The sequence below is a fragment of the Rhinopithecus roxellana genome, chromosome 9, assembly GCF_007565055.1.
Source record: "Rhinopithecus roxellana isolate Shanxi Qingling chromosome 9, ASM756505v1, whole genome shotgun sequence".
NCBI lineage: Eukaryota > Metazoa > Chordata > Mammalia > Primates > Cercopithecidae > Rhinopithecus > Rhinopithecus roxellana.
Genome location: NC_044557.1, coordinates 85816692 through 85833391, shown reverse-complemented (window position 1 = coordinate 85833391; position 16700 = coordinate 85816692). Strand labels below are relative to the sequence as shown.

General features: G+C 43.5%; 1 protein-coding gene across 3 annotated transcripts in view; it reads right to left on the bottom strand.

Moving 5' to 3' along the window:
• The window catches only part of TRAPPC9 (trafficking protein particle complex 9), a 735254-nt gene that overhangs the window by 696147 nt on the left and 22407 nt on the right, over positions 1 to 16700 (bottom strand). For 2 of the 3 annotated variants that reach the window (XM_030937644.1, XM_030937642.1), the window contains exon 5: positions 1994 to 2020. The exons of the other annotated variant lie outside the window; for it this stretch is intronic. In XM_030937644.1, coding sequence (XP_030793504.1) covers positions 1994 to 2020 — 27 coding nt within the window. The remainder of the gene's footprint in view (positions 1 to 1993; positions 2021 to 16700) is intronic. 3 annotated transcript variants of the gene reach the window in all.

The following is a 16700-nucleotide window of genomic DNA, read 5'->3' as shown; positions in this document are numbered from 1 at the left end:
CCAAAAAAAAAAAAAAATGAAATGAAAGGAAAGGAAAGGAAAAAAAAAAAAACAAGAAAAAAGAGTTTTAAGAATCACGTCACTTTAAAAATGCAGATAAAGAACACAAAGGCCTAGCTGCTAGAAATGCAGGGAGGGGAAGCTTAGTTCTTAGGATAAGAGATGGAGGACCCCCCCGAAAACCGTGAAACTCTTCTTCTGGTTTTGGAAACGGTGGTGGGGAAAGCTGGGAGGAAAAGAATTTGGAAACAGCTTGCTTCAAACATTATGTCCATTTAAAACTCAAAAATGAAATGAAAGTGATGTAATTTTGTGATAGCTTCATGTGAATGGGTTTTCCAGGAGCTGAACACTTTTACAACCCCTGAGAGAGCGTTAGCTATTCAGACGGAGAGGCTGTGGAGAAGCAAATTGCATTGCTCCTAGGAGCTGGGAAGATTCCCTACCAGCACTGTCACTGCTAACACATTTGCAAGGGTTTAGAAACCACCAACGTTTGAAAGACAGATACGATTTCAGTAGCGAGTCAGTCCTGATGCAAAGGTCCCCGTGAGCAGAGGCCAGAAGGCATTAGCAGGAACTGGGGTGGCCTGGAAGGCAGGAACCAGAACGTGGGGCCAGGACAGCATCTCATTCTCTTTACTCGCTCTCCCATTGGTAAAGAGAAGTCAGGTCCACACGTTTCTCATTTGGGACCATGACAGAGGATGTCCTCACACATCAAACACTGGTTTCTGGGTCCTTCCTGGTGGTTTTCACCTCTACAGCAGGACCCTGATGCACCCTTGAATAACAAACCTACAGAATCTCCTCACTTTTCCTCCCAGCACTCTAAACTCAATTTCACCTCTACACAGCCTTACCTTGAAAAGCTTCAGAAATCTTTTTAAAATGCCTTATCTCAACAAACGCCTGATTTTCCTTACAGCTCTGAGCTACTTCTACATGGTGGACACATCTAATTCTCCTACAACTAATGCGACTGACACACTGCAATGCGGTATTTTATAGCAGGCATAACCAGCCAAACTGGGGCTCAGCAACTCATACTGGTCAAATACCAGTATATTCAACATCCATTTCATTTGTCATCAGTGTTGGCGGGGCTTTCAGCACCTCAGTGGCACAAAGTCTACCCTCCTGACTGTCCCCCAGATGTCTTCTCATCAGCAACTCAGTTCTCCTGAAACCCAAACTAAGTATTTATTGCCCTTTCTCTACACATTCCACAAACCCCATCAGGAAACTTAGCCACTGGCCTAGAGAAAGGAGTAAATGCAAATATTAAAACCAACGCCTGCAAACCTGAGGCAACTTCATTTCGGAACCAAGATGCACGAGGAGATGAAAGCGAACGTGTTAGTCACAAAGCCTGTGTAAGCACGGCCATCTGATTTCAATTCTAGGCTGTTTTCATTTTGTACTATTTACCCTGTCATTGTTTCTCATTAAGTCAGAAAATAATAGAGCCCATCATGAAATAATTAAGCAGTGTAATAAAAGAGGTTTTTGCTGTATTAATTACAGAAGATATTACAAAGGGAAAGAAAAATCTGCCTCTGTAAAAAACTACAAGATTTCTTTCCCTGTTAAGAACACAGAGATGAAATGCAGTAGAGAATGACTCACGTGGAAGGGAGCACAAGCCACAAATCAGAGCAAAGTCATGATTACAGATGAATTCAAAATTAACAGGACAAACATGCTCAATGCATTCAAAGAATGAGAGGCACAATTCTCCAACCATTCACTTAGCCATGCTAGAGGAAGAAGCCTCCTCCAAGCCTCCTCTTCAACAGACAACGTAAAGCAAAGGGGCGCCCATCAAGCAAGGACCCGTCAATCATCAGGCTTTTAACAGTTCTGATTTAAAGTTACTTAAATCAGAATATTCCAAAGATCATCATCCAGAAATTTTAACCATTCATTCACATCACCATGAAACAAGCACTTAAAAAATAACCAAAATAAACTAAACACATAGATCATGTACCTGGATCAATGAGAACTTCCTGTGCCCCTGGAAGAAAGAACAGATTATGGTATTTTATTTGGAAAACAAAACTACTTTTAAAAATAACTACTAAAACACATTTCATAATTCACATAGCCTGGAGAAAAATCTGCCTTGTTTCTGATCAGAAAAGCAGTTCTGAGGAACGGTATGTTACAAGTGTGGTGCCTTTTGCTTCAGACAGGAAAAGATAAAAGAAAAGCTACTATTACTCACACCCTAAACAAATTGTTAAGTGCCTCCTCACCTCTCTGCCTTCCCGCTTTCTATGTTCATGCTCCCAGCTCTTCTTCTTTTTTTTTTTTTTTTTTTCTTTTCTGAGACACAGTCTTGCTCTGTCGCCCAGGCTGGAATGCAGTGGCATGATCTCGGCCCACTTCATCCTCCGCCTCCCGGGTTCCAGCAATTCTCCTGCCTCAGCCTCCTGAGTGGCTGGGACTACAGGAGTGCACCACCACGCCCGGCTACTTTTTGTTGTTGTTGTTGTTGTTGTTGTTGTTGTATTTTTAGTAGAGACAGGGTTTCACCATGTTAGCCAGGCTGGTCTCAAACTGCTGGGATTACAGCCATGACCCACTGTACCCGACTTCCCAGCTCTTCTTAAACAAATATGAGAATTCCTTATTTCCACAAATAAGCCAAGTGACAAAGGATAACTATTTGCACAAATGTATGTCAGCAACCTAGAATGGGGGAGAAAAGGTGCCAGAGGCTCTATGGAACTTTTCACAACCCCCCTAAAATACCTCTCTCCTCTCTCTCTCTCTCTCTCTTTCTCTCTCTCACACACACACATGCACACACACAACAGGATACTTCATCAAGTTAAAGATTTCCAACTTTTAAGAAGCTAGCTTTGTAGTTAGTTTAAAATACAAAACCATTAACTTCACTATTATGAAGAAACTTTTGAAAGCCTTGCTGGTCTGCTAAACTACCCAAATATCTGTGTGATCCAATTAGACTTCTCTATAGAATGCAATTTCCCATCATGGCAAAACACACCTCAAGAGGTACTGGTTCCAAGAGTCATGTTTATCATTAGCTATTCTCATTTTTAAACATGTTAAGAAGATTCAAAAAGTATGTCCCAATAATCTTATGGAAATAGCACATCTATTCAATTGTCTACACAGAGAAGAGGCCCCATGATTATGATGCTATTTAAGAGCTATTTTGTGTACAGTCATCTCTGTTTGTAAATGCAGACTAAAAATCACTGCAATCTTGAAGCCACCATTAAAATAAAAAACAGGTGTTTTCCATTGAATAACACCTTTATGCCAAGCATGATGCTTAACAAATACCATGTATGACCTTCAGAGCAACCCTACAAAATAAACAGGTATTAGCCCTCACTGTCTATGGGGAGACGGAAGCCCAGAGGAGCCGAGGGAAGCCCCACCATCGCACAGGCCACGACACCAGGTCCCAGGTCTGCACTGAGCAGACATTCAGCTGCACAGACCTTGAGGACGTCTGGATTACCAGATAATCCTACAAACGTTTTGTTCTGTGAAGAACCTGGCGAAATATATTATACTATGCCATGTCCTTTAGATAGGGGACATGAATTAAACCTTTGATGCCTCGGAGTTATTATCACAATCATCAATCATTTGATTATTAGTATCATCAGCCTCTAGTGGACTGATTTCACATTAACCAAACTTGCAAGAGACTGATGTAGGAAAACTGGAGGTTTAACCATTAATGTAATAAGGGACACAAAATTATCAATCAAACCAAAATATCAGGGCTCAATGATTTTCTCTTCAAAGGCCAAATCACCGGCAGGAGGTAAGTAGAAGTCAGGTCCATACATCTCATTTGGGACCGTTACAGAGGATGCCCTCACATACCAAATGCTGGTTTCTAGGCCCTTTCCTAGTGGTTGTCACCTCTACAGCAGGATCCTGGCACCTGAATAACAAAGCCTAACACCACCACCCCTGTCTACAAGACGAAGGGAGGAGGCCGATGCTTCAGTTTGTTCCTGTTCTAAGATGAGCCTCTGTGAGCCTCTGTCTTTCGTTTTTATTTAGGGGCATTAAAGTGTTCAGATGGGGAACTGAATACCACTCCCTTCCCTGAAACAATTCAGTAGTTGTATTTTGTTGAAATATAAATCAAGGCCGGGCACGGTGGCTCAAGCCTGTAATCCCAGCACTTTGGGAGGCCGAGATGGGTGGATCCCGAGGTCAGGAGATTGAGACCATCCTGGCTAACACGTGAAACCCCGTCTCTACTAAAAAAAATACAAAAAACTAGCTGGGCAAGGTGGCGGGCGCCTGTAGTCCCAGCTACTCGGGAGGCTGAGGCAGGAGAATGGCGTAAACCTGGGAGGCGGAGCTTGCAGTGAGCCGAGATCGTGCCACTGCACTCCAGCCTGGGCGACAGAGCAAGACTCCGTCTCAAAAAAAAAAAAAAAAGAAAAGAAATACAAATCAAGTTCATCTAGAAAACTCCACTTTCTCTGAACAGGAGTTTTCTAGATGAATTTGATGGACTAAAGTTCTGTTACAAGGAGAAACCTGCTGCCTACACAAATGATCAATGCAAACCGCCGTGCACTCTCTGTGGACAGTGCAAACTGCCGTGCACTCTCTGTGACAGTGGCCAAGACACAAATGCCAATGCTGCATAATTCTCTCTGCCCCACCCTTTCCACACGGGCCAGCCCGCTGACTGATGTATAGATGTACACATGGAACTATAGACATGCTGATACCTCAAACGCCTGAAGCCAATCTACCAACGCTCAGCCCGACTGCCAGGGGATCTACCAACGCTCAGCCCGACTGCCAGGGGTTTTTTGTTTTTCTGTTTTGTTTTTTTTGAGACGGAGTCTCACTCTGTCGCCCAGGCTGGAGTGCAGCGGTGTGATCTTGGCTCACTGCAACCTCCGCCTCCCAGGGTCAAGCAATTCTTCTGCCTCAGCCTCCTGAATGGCTGGGACTACAGGCACGCCACCACTCCCAGCTAATTTTTTTAAATTATTTTTAGTAGACACAGAGTTTCACCATATTGCCCAGGCTGGTTTTGAACTCCTGACCTTGTGATCTGCCCGCCTTGGCCTCCCAGGGCTGGGATCACAGGTGTGAGCCACTGCACCCGGCCAACTGCCAGGGTTTAAATCCCAGCTCTGCCACTTACTGGCTCCATAACCTTGGTCAAGTTCCTCAACCTCTCTATGCCTCAGTTTCCACATCTGCAAAACTGGGATAATAATCCAACCTCCCTTACCTGGTTATTGTGAAGATTAAAGGGTTAAATTGGTTTATGCAAAATGTGTGTAGAGGCCGAGGCGGGTAGATCACTCAAGGTCAGGAGTTTGAGACCAGCCTGGCCAACACGGTAAAATCTCTACTAAAAATACAAAAATTAGCTGGTCATGGTGGTGCACACCTGTAATCCCAGCTACTTGGGAGGCTGAGGCATGAGAATTGCTTGAACCCGGGAGGCGGCAGTTGCAGTGAGCCAAGATTGTGCCATTGCACTCCAGTCTGGGCAACATAGTGAGACGCCATCTCAAAAAAATAAAAATAAAAATAAATAAAATGTGTGTAGTACATTTTAAGTGTTCAACAAATGTTATCAGTCGGGTGTGGTGGCTCACACCTGTAATTCTAGCACTTTGGGAGGCCAAGATGGGCAGATCACCTGAGGTCAGGAATTCGAGACCAGCTTGGCCAACATGGCAAAACCCCGTCTCTACTAAAAATACAAAAATTATCTGGGCATGGTGGCAGGTGCCTGTAATCCCAGCTACTTGGGAGACTGAGGCAGGAGAATCATGTGAACCTGGGAGGCAGAGGTTGCAGTAAGCCGAGATCGCGCCATTGCACTCCAGCCTGGATGACAGAATGAGACTCCATTCCCCTCTCCAAAAAAAAAAAAAAGTTATCTGTTACAGTGATTTTACAAATCTCCCTTCTAATCATCCTTTGTATTTCCTTGCTAGTCTAAATAGCAAAAGATATCACTGTTTCTGTGTTTACAAAGAAAGAACTGTCACCCCATGACCTGCTTAAACTGAGGGGAAGACAGCACTTGCTCCCCACTCCTCTGGTTTCCACAATAAAGGCTTTATCCTAAGCAATGCTGACCTCTTGCCCACCCCCATTCCTCCCCCACCCAAGGGGAGTGAGTTGTGAGATGAGTTTGTGAGATAAGCTGGGCACATGAACCCCTTCTTTCGCCCTTGGGTGCTACACTCAGGAAGCACAGGGGATGCTCTGCTCCACCATGTCTATGTCTGACAGGGACAGGGCCCCTCGTAGGAAGGCCCGCTGTGGCCCAGAGCCACCAGATCTTGGATATACAGTAGTAGGATGCCCATTTTTCTTCATCCCTCAAATTCATGGAAAATGTGGGGGTGGTTTTTCGTTTTTTAAGACAAGGTCTCGCCCTGTCGCCCAGGCTGGAGTGCAGTGGCAGAATCTCAGCTCACTGCAACCTCTGCCTCTTGGGCTCAAGCAATCCTCCCACCTCAGCCTCTTGAGTAGCTGAGACTATAGGCCAACATTCCCCGCTAATTTTTTGTATTTTCTGTAGAGACAGGATTTCATCATGTTACCCAGGCTGGTCTCAAATTCCTGGGCTCAAGCGATCCACCCACCGTGGCCTCCCAAAGTGCTAGGATTACAGTTGTGAGCCACTATGCCTGGCAGAGAATGTGGTTTCATCACTAATAAGGGCGGCATTTTTATTCTCTACCTGCTTACTCTTGTCTCGTCTCTCAATTGCTTGTTGAAGAAAACAAGAGCGTTATTGTTGGGCCCCTTTAAGCCCCAACATACACTAATCCGCAAATAATTCTGTGGCTTGGGTAGGGTCAAGATGCCTATATAACGGCCATGTCTCTAAACCTGCCGCTAAATTATGGGTATAAGAACTACTGACCCTCCTCAAGTATTTCCTTCATTTTCTAACTGAGTCTTTCTTCATGAAAACATTTTTCCTATTTCAATGCCTTAGTAATTTCCAGACACTATAAAATGATGACTTCATATAAAATAATAGCTAATGGTCATGAGGTATTTTATGAAATGACCACCATGCTAAACATTTTGCACACATTCTAATCCTCACAATTCTACAAAGCAGAAATTAGGAGCCCCTACTCACAGATGCAGAGCAAGGAGGTGGGGGGCACCTGGGAAAGAACTGTAGGACCTGTGTTCAAACACAAGTCAGCTGAATTAGGCTTTTCCATGACACCACACCACCACCCACTAGCAAACATGCAAAAGTGGGTGCAATACTCAGGGAGTTCCAGATTCCTTTCAGCTTTAAGGTGCTCCAGATGGTTTCTATCTCTTTTATAAATCCTGGCTGACTGGTTTCTAACACTGGAGAAAAAGTCCAATTTCACCACTGTCCACTTTACACATCTGAAATTTTCATGCTGAAATGACATAATAAAAATAACTAGAATATTTTTCCAGGTATCCAAATATAATGGGCATAGTGCTATTCTAAAGTATTAAACAACAACAACAACAAAATTCAGATGAAGGAAGCCTTGTTTAAATCTTCTTTCACCAAAAAATAAATAAATAAATAAATAAATAAATAAATAAATAAATAAATAAATAAATAAATCTTCTTTCACCAACAGGAAAATTAGGACATTAAAAATATATATATGTACAACAGCGCCACCTATGGCCAGAAAGGTCTTTCCAAGTTGCTGAAAAAAAAAAGGAACAAATTTAATTGTTGGCATAATAAGAAATGATCAACAGGGCTTTTTAAAACACGACGCTCAGAGACCATAACTAAAAGTGTAGCTAGCACATACTGAAATCTGCTTCAAGGAAGGGACCAGTATTCACTATTTAATCCAAAATTTTAACACTCCTAAATATAAACAGAAGACACAGACTCATAGAAACTAATCTTAGAACAGGAAGAAAACTCGAGCATCTGGCCCACTCTCTTCATTCTACAGGTAGCAAGGTTGAGACCCAGAGAATTTGTTCTTCTAGCAATCAGTGGCAAACCTTTTTCCTAGTCCTTGGATTTTGCACTATACCAAAAGCCACCTTAATCTATACCAACCCTACAATCATAAAAGTCATGTCTGGATGGGCGCTGTGGCTCAGCTTGTAATCCCAGCACTTTGGGAGGCCAAGGCAGGCGGGTCATGAGGTCAGGAGATCTAGACTATCCTGGCTAATACGATGAAACCCTGTCTCTACTAAAAATACAAAAAATTAGCTAGGCGTGGTGGCAGGTACCTGTAGTCCCAGCTACTCAGGAGGCTGAGGCAGGAGAATGGCGTGAACCCGGGAGGCAGAGCTTGCAGTGAGCCCTCCAGCCTCGGGGCAGAGCAAGACTGTCTCAAAAAAAAAAAAAAAAACAGTCACGTCTGTATATTTCAGTCAGTAAATAGCCTAAGTGTCTTACAAAGAAATACTTCCCAAAGGACTGACAACTAACTATTGATCATACAATTTTGTTGAAATACAAACACATTTATTTATATATTAAAACAGCATAATCGGTCAAGCACAGTGGCTCACACCTGTAATCCCACCACTTTGGGAGGCCGAGGCGAGTGGATCACTTGAGTCAGGAGTTGGAGACTAGCCTGGCCAACGTGGCGAACCCTCGTCTCTACAAAAATTAGCTGGGCATGGTGGCACACACTTGTAATCCTGTTACTCAGGAGGCTGAGACACAAGAATCACTTGAGCCCGGGAGGCAGAGGTTACAGTGAGCCAAGATCATGCTGCTGCACTTCAGCCTGGGCAACAGAGCAAGACTCTGTCTCAAAAAAAAAAACAAAAAACACACAGGCCAGGAGCAGTGGCTCACGCCTGTAATCCCAACACTTTGGGAGGCCGAGGCAGGCAGATTACTTGAGGTCTGGAGTTCAAGACCAGCCTGGCCAACATGGTGAAAACGTGTCTCTACTAAAAATACAAAAGTTAGCCAGGCATGGTGGCGGGTGCCTGTAATCCCAGCTACTCGGGAGGCTGAGGCAATAGAACCACTGAAACCCAGGAAATGGAAGTTGCAGTGAGCCAAGATTGAGCCACTGCACTCCAGCCTGGGTGACAGAGCGAGACTCTGTCTCAAACAAAAACAACAACAAAAACGAAACATGATCTATTCAACAATGTCCCCTTGTAGTCAATCTATAAAGGAAAAGTGATGTCAAATCAACGTTTCTACTTTTTTCATCTATTACAGATACAGAAAAAAAAAATCAAAATTTTCTCAATCACAAAAAAGATAAGCCTGAGGCAGGAGAATAGGATCTAGAGGCAAGGAACCTAACATTGTTTCACACCAACTTCCTACAACTAAATTGAAAGGAAAACCCTAACTTTCTATGACTAAGTAACAAAAGGACCAGAGACTGCTCCCTTTGACCTCTTCTGCATAGCAGATCGGAAATTGGCTGTCCGCAACCAATCAGACTGATTGCGGGTGGAGTCTTTGTTTGCATAGAGGTATAACTATGTCTGCTTTTCATCTGCATAAAAGCATAACTTTGCAACTTCACCTTAGCCTCGGATTGGTTCCTTTTTGCAACCAATCAGATGTGTGCACAGGAGTGTGACCTTTGTTAACTTCAGCCTCTGATTGGCTGCTTTCTGAAACCAATCACCAAGAGGTGAACATGAAGTGGCCAATGGGAAACTTCTAGAGGGTATTTAGACCCAAGAAGATTCTGTAACGGTGCCCTTGAGCCGCTGCTCGGCCCACTCCACCACTGTGGAGTGTACTTTCGTTTTCAATAAATCCCTGCTTTCGTTATTTTGTTGCTTTCTTCTTTCTTTGCTTTGTTGGGCATTTTGTCCAATTCTTTGTTCAAAACACTAAGAACCTGGACAACTTGCAGTCACGACCCTCTACCGGTGACAGGCTTATTCCATAAAAATAGCTCAGTGTCAATTTGTCAAAACTTAATTGCTATGGTGAGGTGTGTGTGTGTGTGTGTGTGTGTGTGTGTGTGTGTGTGTGTGTGACGGAGTCTTGCTCTGTCACCCAGGCTGAAGTGCAGTGGCACGACCTAAGCTCACTGCAACCTCTGCCTCCCGGGTTCAAGTGATTCTCCAGCCTCAGTCTCCTAAGTAGCTGAAATTACAGACACAGGCCACCACGCCTGGCTAATTTTTGAATTTTTAATAGAGACTGGGTTTCACCATATCAGCCAGTCTGGTCACGAACTCCTGGCCTCAACTGATCCACCCACCTTGGCCTCCCAAAGTGCTGGGATTACAGGTATGAGCTACCGCATCCAGCCACTATGGTCAGCTTCTGAATGACAAGTTTCTAGTAGTTTAAAGGCTTTAGTGGATTATTACAGGGCAATACGAATTTTGATATATAATATATATTCTGTATAAAAAAATTTTATATTCTTCAGCAAGGTAATTTAGGTATTCCCTATCTTACTAGAATGACACTGATTTCATCAAAACTTCATACTGCATTGAAAAACCATAATTGAACCCTTGTCACTTTAAATCATATTCATATATATGAACATACATATATTGAATGTGCATCAGAAATAAACCACCATCTTCATTATTCAAAGATGATGCTTCTAACCAATTTATGTCATTGGGACAGCTAATTTTTTTTTAAGACAGGATCTCACTATGTTGCCCAGGCTGGCCTTGCACCCCTGGGCTCAAGTATCCTCCGGTCTCAGCCTCCCAAGTGGCTAGTGGTACAAGCCACTGAGCCTGGCTTTGACCCACCAGTTAATTTTCATCGAGCCCCTTTTAGGTGCTTTGTACCCATGGTATCCAACTCTCACAACCATACAAAGTAATAGTATATATACTAATTTACCTATATACTAATATACTAATTTCACATATGAGGAAATACATTTAGACCATAAAAAAGGCTGACAAGTCCAAAGTCCCACAAAACTTACATATTCATCATCAACAAAGAGTATAGATTTTAAATTTCTGTCAAAATTCACTAACTTAATCTCCTCTTCCGTTCTAAAGAGTACACTGAAGCCAGGCACAGTGATGCATGCCTGTGGTCCCACTACTAATGGAGAGGCTGAAGCAAGGGGACTGCTTGAGCCCAGAAGTTCTAGTCCAGCCTAAACAACATACCATAGACATGTGTCTCAAAAAAAGAAAAAAAGACTGCATAAAATTAATTCAATATAACTTTTTCCCTTAGCAAGTATCACTAGATAAAAACAAGCACTAAGTCATTAGCAATGGTTGGATTTTTTAAACCACTTCTATTTTGTACTGCAATCATTTATTTCTCTTTAATTTTTATTTCTTTTTCCTTTTTCCCTCATTTAACACACCTGACATGTAATTATTTTTAATGTGCTTGCTTCCCATGCTTACAAAGTTAAGAAAATAAAAATATTACCTTTTTAGGTTGTTAGCTGACAATAAAATATTCGTGACAAGGCACAATTTTAATCTATGCCAACTCTCATATTCTTACAATATTTCTTCTTTTAAGCCCTAGTCAGGCTTAGACCACTAAAATTCATCATGTATAAACTCACAGAGTTTCAGGCAGCCAGTCAAGGGGAGGCTGATTTGAGGAGCAATTAAGAATCCACAGTCTGTAATCACATCAACCCAGGTTCAAATCCCAGCTCTGCCACTCACCACTGAAGGATATGGGGCAAGTCACCCAGCCTCAGTCCCCTCACCTGCAAAATGGAGGTACTAGTCCCTACCTTCAAATGCCTGCTGTGAGGTAAAACTTAGGTAAAGCGTTTAGCATAGCCACTGGCCTACAATAGGTGCTGAATAATGTACAGCTATCTTGATAATGATGACAGTCCAAAAGGGAGAAATGACCAGAAAGAAGAAATACTTACAAGTCCATGATAAGTACTTTCTTTTGGATTAATTACAAAATGTCCTATTAATTTTTAAAATAAGCTTTGTCCATTAATTATAGGCTTACAGGTTCATATACAAGTCTCCAGATTAAGATTTAGTGGCCCCAACCTTTGAATACTGTGAAAGTAAAGTTAAAAAAAAACTTAAAATAAAAGGAGAATTAAAGCAAAAAGTGGCAGGAATTAAGGAATTGTAGTTTAAACTAAGATAACTCAGCTGGGTGTGGTGGCTCACGCCTGTAATCTCAGCACTTTGGGAGGCCAAGGCAGGCAGATCACCCGAGGTCAAGAGTTCGAGACCAGCCTGGCCAACATGGTGAAACCCCCATCTCTACTAAAAATACAAAAAATTAGCTGGGCACAGTGGCAAGCGCCTGTAATCCCAGGTACTGAGGCAGAAGAATCACTTGAACCCAGGAGGCAGAGGTTGCAGTGAGCCAAGATCGCGCCACTGCACTCCAGCCTGGGCAACAGAGCGAGACTCTCATCTCAAACAAAATAAAAAAATAAAAAATAAACTAAGATAACTCAGTTTTAACAAGAAATAAAACTTGCCTTTCTCAGAGGAAACTGTTTGAAAACTACGGAACCTGGATCTGAGTTGTCTAGAGTCTTTTCATAGTATTCCTGAATTCATGTTACTATTTGATAATCAGCAATAATAATATTGGTAATAATAAAGACAGGTGCAGTGGCTCACACCTGTAATCCCAGCACGTTGAGAGACCAAGGTGGACTGATCACTTGAGCCCAGGAGCTTGAGACAGCCTAGGCAACATGGCAAAACCTCTACAAAAAATACAAAACAATTTAGCCGGGCATGGTGGCATGCACCTGTAGTTCCAACTGCTTAGAAGGCTGAGGTGGAAGGATCCCTTGAGCCCAGGAGGTGGAGGCTGCAGTGAGTAAGTGAGTACAGTGAGTGCACCACTGCCTCCAGCCTGAGCAACACAGACCCTGTCTCAAAAAATAATAATAATAATAACAATAGCTGCTAACATTACCAAGTGCTTGGTGAGGAGGGTTCTAGGACCTTCATATGTGTAACTCAGTCAACCTTCACGACAACCGTATGAGGTAGGGACTACTGTTATCTTCCCCATTTTACAGATAAGAAAACCGAGGCATAGCGCTGGGTGCAGTGGCTCATGCCTATAATCCTAGCACTTTCAGAGGTCGAGGTAGACCGAATGCCTGAGCTCAAGAGTTCAACACCAGCCTGGGCAACATGATGAAACCCTGTCTCTACTAAAATACAAAAAATTAGCCAGGCACGGTGGTACACACCTGTTGTCCCAGCTGCTCGAGAGGCTGAAACACGAGAATTGCTTGAACTTGGGAGGCAGGGGTTGCAGTGAGCCAAGATCGCACCACTGCACTCCAGTCTAAGCAACAGAGCAAGGCCCCGTCTCAAAAAAGAAAAGAAAACTAGGCTGGGCGTGGTGGCTCACACCTGTAATCTCAGCACTTTGGAAGGCCAACGCATGGATCAACTGAGGTCAGGAGTTCGAGACCAGCCTGGATAACATGGTGAAACCCCACCTCTACTAAAAATACAAAAAATTAGCTGAGCGTGGTAGCAGGCGCCTGTAATCCCAGCTACTCAGAGGTTGAGGGAGGAGAATCGCTTGAACCCATGAGGCGGAGGTTGTAGTGAGCCAAGATTGCACCGTTGCACTCCACCCTGGGCAGCAAGAGTGAAACTTCATCTCAAAAAAAAAAGGAAAGAAAGAAAACTGAGGCACAAAGAGACTAAACAACTTGCTGCAGGTTACACTGATATTGACTGACATCTGTATTTTTGCTGTTTTGCTGCTGAAACTGGGACCTAAGATATTCATTCCATGAAATACAAGGGAGGATGTTAAATCATCAGGTTGGTCTTCATCTCAAACAACAGAGGCCATTAATTGCTGATGTGAGATGAGGCTGCCCTACAAACTGACTAATCTTGAGATGAATGTCCAGGATGAGACGTCATATCTGTTCCTGAGGTCATGCCTATTAACAGATCTGGATGCTGTATTGCCTCGAAGGTAGTCAAATAATTGCCAAGCTTTATAATTTTTTTTTTTTTTTTTTTTTTTTTTTTTGACACAGGGTCTTGCTTTGTCACCTAGGCTGGAATGCAGTGGTGCATTCCACTACAATTCAACAGTACAACAATACAGCCCACTACAATTTCAACCTCCTGGGCTCAAGCAGTCCTCCCACCTCAGCCTCCTAACTGGGACTACAGGTGCATGCCACCACTCCCAGCTAATTTTTTAAAATTTCTTATATAGACAAGGTCTCCCTATGTTGCCCAGGCTGGTGTAGAACGCCAGGGGTTCAAGTGATCCTCCCCGCTCGGCCTCCCAAAGTGTGGGATTATAGGCATGAGCCATGGTGCCTAACCTACGAAGTCTCTGTTTTTAAGACAGGATCTCACTCATTGCCCAGGCTGGAGTGCAGTGGTGCGACCTCAGCTCACTGCAACCTCCACCTCCTGGGTTCAAGCAACTCTTGCTTCAGCCTCCCAAGTAGCTGGGATTGCAGGCATAAGCCACCACGCCTGGCTAATTTTTGTATTTTTAGTAGAGATGGGGTTTCACCATGTTGGCTGGGCTGGTCTCAAACTCCTGACCTCAAGTGATCCTCCCCACTCTGCCTCCCATAGTGCTGGGATTACAGGCATGAGCCACCATGCCCAACCTACCAAGTTTCTAAATAACAGTCCCATTGCCCTTTCTCCTGTCATCTAAGTGTCATTGTCACCAGATAATGGTTCCCAAGTTTTTTACTCTATGCAAATCTAAATGAAGACATTTCTCTACTACAGACAAAGCAGTGTTTCAATGTCTTTAAATTTTATTTGCCCATAATTAGGAAACGGAAGAAATAAAATGTGGCCCTAAAAAGTTTCTGGTCTTACTCATCACATCGGTGAAACAGTTTCAACACATTTACAGCTCTTCAAACCACAGTTTAAAAAAATAAAAAGCAAAAAAAACACCTAACCACCTCCAATGAAAGGCACTCCTAAGCCGGGTGCGGTGGCTCTCACCTGAAATCCCAGTACTTTGGGAGGCTGAGACAGGTGGATACCTGAGCTCAGAAGTTTGAGACCAGCCTGGCCAACATGGTGAAACCCCATCTCTACTAAAAATACAAAAATGAGCTGGGCGTGGTAGCGGGCACCTGTAATCCCAGCTGCTCGGGTGACAGGAGAATTGCTTGACTCCAGGAGGCAGAGGTTGCGGTGAGCCGAGATCACACCATTGCACTCCAGCCTAGGCAACAGAGCAAAACTCCGTCTCAAAAAAAAAAAAAAAAAGAAAGGCGCTCCTAGAGAGAGCAGAGACTTTTTTTTTTTTTTTTTTTTTTTTTTTGAGACACAGTTTCATGTTGTCACCCAGGCCAGGCTGGAGTGCAATGGCGTGATTCCAGCTGATGCCCTCCCAGTTTCAAGCAATTCTCCTGCCTCAGCCTCCCAGGTAGCTGGGATTACAGGCATGCTCCACGACAGCCAGCTAATTTTTGCATTTTTAGTAGACATGGGGTTTTACCATGATGGCCAGGTTTGTCTTAAACTCCTGACCTCAAGCGATCTGCCCTCCTCAGCCTCCCAAAGTGCTGGGATTACAGGCGTGAGCCACCGCACCCAACCCAGAAAACTTTCTTTTAAAGAGAAAATTAAACCTGCTTTCACCTTTCTGGATGTGTTGGAGATTTTAGCACTTAGTTGCCGACTAGAGAAAACAGTGAAACTTAAACCACTGCCATCTCATACCAGAGACAGCAATTATAACCATAAGGAGTAAACACAGGTGGTGAACACCAATGGGGTGCATCCAAGTCAGGTCACAGTACAGGACACAAGCAGCAGGGACCTGACTGCTTAAACCTTCAGACTTTCGACAGCACCCTCAGCCTGCCTCACTTTCCTCTTCAATAACTGAGATGCTACCAAGAGGAACGTCCCATGACAGAATAATAAAATTGTCTTTAAGAATCATTATAGTTCATCTAAGCAAATCTACATAGACAGCATGTGGCTTCAGACAGTGTGGCTATAGTCACTAGCTCATCAAGGCAGCCTCTGCATTCTCTGCTGCTGATACGGGATGATACAATTCATGGAAAAAGAAATGCAAGACATTCCCCATCCAATACACATTAACTACCTTTTTTTGTCTGGAGGGAAAAATGTACAAAAATCTCATGGACAAAAAAAAAAAATTCCTAGCAGTTTTGTGTATGGCCTGGAGCTCTGCATTATTTGGTATGATCTATGTGACCTATGCAACATGATGACTTAATCCTGAGCTATTAAAGGTAGGTTCATTCATCAAGGACCAAAACGTTCATGTTCATTCAGCATTCATGGGTCTGCTCTGCCCAAGAAGTTTTTTCACTCTTCATTGGTTCTACCAAGCATAAGCAAATCAAATGACTCATTGAGAGAACGCCACCAGCCAATAAAATAAGAAACTGCAGCCACACGCGGTGGCTCACATCTGTAATCCCAGCACTTTGGGAGGCTGAGGCGGGCAGATCACAAGGTCAGGAGATCAAGACCACGGTGAAACCCCATCTCTACTAAACATACAAAAAATTAGCCAGGCGCAGTGGCGGGTACCTGTAGTCCCAGCTACTAGGGAGGCTGAGGCAGGAGAATGGCGTGAACCCGGGAGGCCGAGCTTGCAGTGAGCCGAGATTGTGCCACTGCACTCCAGCCTGGATAAATAAGAAACTGCTCCCAGGCCCTGAATCAGCATTAAAATTGACCTCTGGGACTAGCTTCTCCTAATACATAAAATTATAAAAAAGACTTAGGCACAG